Source organism: Orbicella faveolata, unplaced genomic scaffold, assembly GCF_042242905.1.
Source record: "Orbicella faveolata isolate gen_17 unplaced genomic scaffold, um_ofav_v1 contig_2, whole genome shotgun sequence".
In the NCBI taxonomy this organism is placed as follows: Eukaryota; Metazoa; Cnidaria; class Anthozoa; order Scleractinia; family Merulinidae; genus Orbicella; species Orbicella faveolata.
The window spans coordinates 6,848,989-6,854,522 of NW_028301547.1; the positions used below are offsets into that span (position 1 = coordinate 6,848,989).

The window sequence follows — 5,534 nt, forward strand, 5'->3', positions numbered from 1 at the left end:
TTACCATTCGACTTTCTTCTCTGCAAGGTACCGTCTTACAACTGGACTCTTCATCAAGTCCGCTATCTGCCTAGAAACAGATTTAAAGGTACTTCCATTGTCCGAGACAATCTTTAATGGCAATCCTCTCCTGGCTGTAAATCTACGAAAAATTCTAAGGAAGGCTTCCGCTGTTAGGTCTGGAACTATGTCAAGGTGAACTGCCCTTGTAACACAGCCGGTATACAGGCAAATCCACACTTTTTCCTCTGTCTTCTTACTGGCTCCCTTAACGTACAATGAGCCTGCGTAGTCTAACCCAGTAAAGGTAAAGGCCGGTCCACTCTTCACTCTAAATTCAGGTAAGGGTGGTGGTGGTGGTGCCTGATAAAGTTTTCCCTCGTGTCGGCGACATGTTACACAACTGTGTAGTAATTTCTTCACCTCTTGCCAGCCAAAACTTGGATCGCAACTCTGTCAAAGTTTCCTTCACTCCATTATGCATTACACTCTCATGACAATTTCTGATCGCCAACGCTGTAAATCCACGATTTGCATCGAGGAGGATGGGATGCTTGGCCGAGTAAGGAAGGTCTGCATGCGACAGCCTACCTCCGCACCTCAGAATGCCAACACGATCAATAAAAAGATTGAACTCCCGCCTCCAACTCTCAAATTTCTTATTCTGCTGCAAGGATTTCTGTACATCTAGGATCCAATACTGTTCTACTACCTCCATATCCTTTGCCCTAATTTCAGAACCAATTAGTAACTGTTCATTGTCTGGTGATAATCTTGCCTTTAGGTTCTCAAGAAATCGCAACACATAGGCTGTAACAAGTAGTAGTCGCTGAAGATTGCTGAACCGGCTAATGTCAATGACACAGCTAATGCTGGAGTCATTAGTGTTCACAAGAAGAGTAAAAGATTTCAGGTTCCCTCGATTTTTCACTGTCATTTCCGTTAAACATTCTTCAGGAATGCGCTCGGTGACGACAATGCTCTTCGACTCTTCCTCACGATGGCTCAGCCACTCAGGACCCATCACCCAGAGTGTGTTTTCCGCGAGCTGAGATGAATTCATACCTCTTGATGGGACATCTGCAGGATTGCTGTCTGTGGGGCAGTACCTCCAACTCTCCACTAGTAGAAGGCTTCTAATTTCTTTGACTCTGCTTCGTACAAACTGTTTCCGTTCTTCGTCTATGCCTCTAATCCAGCAAAGTGCTACTTCAGAGTCACTCCAAAAAGTAATCTTCTTGATAGGAACTTCGCATTTCAGAGCCCCCTCAACGGCTGTGACTAATCTCGCAAGTATGACTGCTGCTAAAAGTTCCAATCTGGGGATTGTTTGGCTACTCAGTGGGCTACTCTTGTCTTGGATGCGGCAAACTTCACATAAGTGCGAAAGGCTCTATGAACTTGGAGGTAGACAACCGCGCCATATGCCTTTAAGAGAGCATCACAAAATCCGTGAAGATTGCAGCAGACAATTTCATTCCCTGGTTCTTTGAAATAGAATCTCTCAAGACGAAGGGGCTGAGATTTCTGAAGACTTGCAACCAGCTTGTCCCACTTCATTCTTAATTGGCCTTCCAACGTGTCGTCTCAGTCGGCTCCGCTCGAACAAAGATCTTGGAAAAGAAGTTTGAACTGCACGACAACCGGTGATATAAAACCGATTGGGTCATAGAATTTTGCTGCCACATCAGCAATGTTCCTCTTAGTCGGTCTTTACTCTGAAGCTAGTCGAACAACTGTCCTCAAGTCAAAAACAAGATTGTTCTCTACAAAATTCCACTGGACTCCAAGAATCTTTTGTTCAGATTTGCTGCTCTCCTGTGCATCTCCTAATGAAGTCTTGGTGTATGATTGTTCTTTATGAACTACCGATTCCACTGTGGCCCTATCACTCACCAACGCGTCTTGCAGGATTACACTGTCATACATATCTCCACCGATAGGTAGCATACCTTGCACAATCCACTCTCCACTATCATTATCTCACAATCCACTCTCATTATCTTCTATTTGTTTCCTCAACTCAGGAGAGTTTGTTACAGACTTTCGCAAATTGACGCCCCCTTCTGCTAATCTGACTTTAGATTTGATGTACAGTTCGTAGGCTTCTTCATCAGTGTCTCCCCCTAAGCTAAGATCATCTACTTAGATTGACCTTAGAAATGTCTCATCAAATTCAGGATCCTTCTCTTTATATCCGCCCACGTGGTGTTTCACAGTCGCGTTTAGGAGAAACGGCATCAAACCATAGGAACCTCAGGACATCTCTATCTTCTTCTGTACTGTCACATTCAGAAATGCCTTTTCAATGTCGAAATCTCAGGATGATGTCCATAATCTTCTGTGAAAGTGCTGGCCCGGTGTATGAACAATCATTCAAGGAGTCTCTGTTTGACTTACAGGATGCATCATAGACAATTCTGAGTTTTGTGGTCTCTTTTTCTCTTCTAATGACAGAATGATGAGGCAGGTAATGAACCCTTCCGACTTCACCAGAGGCTGGTTCACTGACTTTCTCCACAATCCCATTTACGATCTGGTCTCTGATCACGTTATCGTATTCTAGCAATACTTGTGGTTCTTGTCTCAGGCGGTTCAACAGACTCATCAGCCGTTTGTGGCTGGTCTCATAGTTGTCTGGTAGAACTGGGTGAACGTCCCTTCATGGTAGATGTACTTCATACATTTCCATGCTCAAAGCAGATGCTGTCAATGAACTGACTATGAACTGACTGTTCAGGACTTGATATTCTCAATGACTCCAGGTCCCAGAATCGTTTGAGCTCTCCAGTAAGGTCGTTGTTCAGAGGTTGGGACGGCTCAGCAGCACATCTTAGGACATGGGTGCTGGATACCAGGTTCACAGATGGATCGCAGTCACGCGTTGAGCTCTGTATTGGTCCAGATAAAACCCAGCCCAACCTTGTGTGTAAAGCTGTTGGACCACTTTCTCCTCTTCTCACTTCTCCTGTCACGGTTTACCAGTATTGATCTGACCCAATAAGTATGTCCACTTCTGCTGGCTCTGCTCCTGTTGAGTAATCGGCAAGATGAATTCCATTGAGGTGCTTGTACATGTTCCTTGCCAGGGCTAGTTATCAGGTAGTTTATCACCAAAATAAACAGCATCACAAGTCTGCAATTTCCCGTATTGTGACCCAAAGGTTTTGATTAGCATTGTCTCTTGACATTCAACTTGTAAACTTAGCTCATCCTTCAAACGGTTTGTGATGTACGATCGCTGACTCCCACTGTCAAGAATTATTCTAGTCTTCACACCTTTCTCCATAAATCCTGACTTACAGACAATGGCTCGAGCTGTCTGTAGAACCATTGGTGTTGCAGAACTAATGAACATAGTTACTTGGGAGTGATCGGGCTTTGGCTGATCTTCTGGGTGCACATTCTCCCTTTGCTCGGGTTTCGCACATTGTTCCTTTGTTCCAGTTTTTTTTCAGCAGGTTGCTCTCACAGATGCTGACATGATGACGGCCACCACATATGAAACATTTCACACTAGATTTGCATTCTCGGCTCAGATGGTCCTTTCTGAGACACACATAACATCTTCCGGTCTTCTTAAGAATATCTCGTCGGGCTTGTGCATTAGGAACGGTCTCACAGCTATTAGACGAATGAGGTTGTTTGCAATAGGTACAAGTTGGCTTACTATCTGACTTAGAAAATAGTGATGAGGCACAGGGTAGGCCTTTCCAATGCTGCTTGTTCTTTCGGAATGGTGGGTCTGGCTGCGAATTGTGATTTCCCTGTGCAGTTCTCTCCCGTACTTCCAATTCTTGATGCATAACTGCATAACTGCCAACAGCCTGTCTAATTCCCATGAAAGCAAGCTACCATAGGATTCTGATGGTACTTCAAGAGCCTTACGACCACGTACATGAACCTCCACTAAGTCATAGAGCTGTCTCATGCCCCTTAGATCATTATTAGAATAAACAGGTGCCATGTTGATGAGGTCATCAATGTGTTTGTTTACAATCATCTGTTTGTTGCCAAATCTGGTCTTCAAAATACTAATGGCCTCTTCATAATTTGCATTCGTAATAGCAAGACCTACAATTGCCTCAGAAGCGGTTTTCTCCAGAGAGAGTTGAGATATTAAACTTGTCAATAGTCGCTAACTTAGAGTTCTTATGTATTGTAATATCTCCATTGAGTCTCTTTAGGACCAACTTTGGGAGCTTAATTTGAGAGCCTGCAGCATGCACTTGACTTTGAGGTGAATCATTAGAAAGAATATTCACATGGCTTACCGACTGCGCGGACTCGGTCGTCGGCCCCTTTGACGTGTGAGGGCTGGCTTCTACTTTTGGAGCAATGATGGCCAGCGCTTCATCTAATCTGGCAAGAACCAATTCCACGTGACTACAGAATTGGTCAGTTTCTTCAATTTCGCTGACAATTTCTTCCTCCGTTGATAAATCGAGAATCTCCTTATCCAGTCCCTGGATAACGTCCAACTTTTCCTTTAGAGAGGACTTTTAAAGGATTGGAGTGGCTCGTTGTTTTGAACGACTCAACGGGTCGTCGCTCAAAGAGTTAAGAATTTCGTTCGCACTCTCCAATTTCCTTTCTGTGGAATTTCGATGTCCAGTTCTGACGGCTTTTTTTTTCGTAAGTTCCGAGGACATTGTTGAGGTTTCGTCGCTTGTAGACTTGACAGTCACTTGTGGTGTACTCTTCTTTCCGTTCTTTTTCCCGCCGGCAGTCGAGAGAAGAACTTCTCGCCTTCGAAGGTTTTAAGGATTTCGGGATTTGCTCTAGCGCACGTCCGGCTCGAAGTGATCAATGTTGGAAAGTAGTTAAGATACACCCGACGGGCTCCATTTCAACCTTTTAATTCTCCTACAACTCGGGACTGTACTAACAACAACGCGAACACAACCAAGGATCGATTTTCAAAGAGCAGAAGCACGAGGTCTTAACTAGCCCACAAGGCTTAGCGCGTATACCTGCGTCACGTCCGGTCACGCTAACAAATGCCACGCTCACAAGAGTTCTAACACAGAACATCTTGCCGCGTATTGTCAGGAGCTTCTCGCAGAGTAAAGAGTAAACATTTTTTTTAAAGCTAAACTAGCTAAATACCACTTTTGAGGTACACAGGTGCACTATTTCGTTTTCATCATTTAATCACATTATCAAATTTTTCAAACTGAGTCCTTTTGTGATAAATTTAGGAAATCTATCCAAAGCAAGTTCAAAAACACCAGGAATGCTGCAAAAGTAATACTAATACTAATACTACTACTACTAATAATAATAATCATAATCATAATAGTAATAATAATAATAATATAATCACATTTAACTAGGGTAAGCACGTCAGCAAATGCTGTTATTAAAGGGTGCCCTGGGCAACTAAAAATGAAAATGAAATAGCAATAAAAATCCTAAAAAGATTACAACATTATGTAGCAAAAGATAAAAACTATATACAACATATAGTAAAAGATAATCAAATTGGCTATGAGCCCCTCAACTTGGAAAATTGATCGTCTGTTAAGTCTGTA

At 43.2% G+C, this 5,534-nt stretch overlaps 1 protein-coding gene across 1 annotated transcript; it reads right to left on the reverse strand.

Annotated features, from left to right (window-relative positions):
• On the reverse strand, positions 1-2,608 carry LOC149111745 (uncharacterized). The gene is made up of 3 exons (XM_089288856.1): positions 2,401-2,608; positions 424-1,371; positions 1-293 (listed from the first exon to the last, which is right to left on the reverse strand). The coding sequence occupies exons 1-3, from the start codon at positions 2,606-2,608 to the stop codon at positions 1-3; spliced, it is 1,449 nt and encodes a 482-aa protein (XP_089144982.1).
• Between the last annotated feature and the right edge of the window lie 2,926 nt (positions 2,609-5,534).

What these genes read in the sequence shown, in the direction of transcription:
- LOC149111745 (XM_089288856.1), bottom strand. Translation starts at nt 2,608, where the DNA reads ATGAGTCTGTTGAACCGCCTGAGACAAGAACCACAAGTATTGCTAGAA. An exon ending in AATTGTCTATGATGCATCCT is followed by an intron (nt 1,372 to 2,400) that starts GTAAGTCAAACA and finishes ACTTATGTGAAG; the next exon opens with TTTGCCGCATCCAAGACAAG. An exon ending in CAAGTTTTGGCTGGCAAGAG is followed by an intron (nt 294 to 423) that starts GTGAAGAAATTA and finishes TTACTGGGTTAG; the next exon opens with ACTACGCAGGCTCATTGTAC.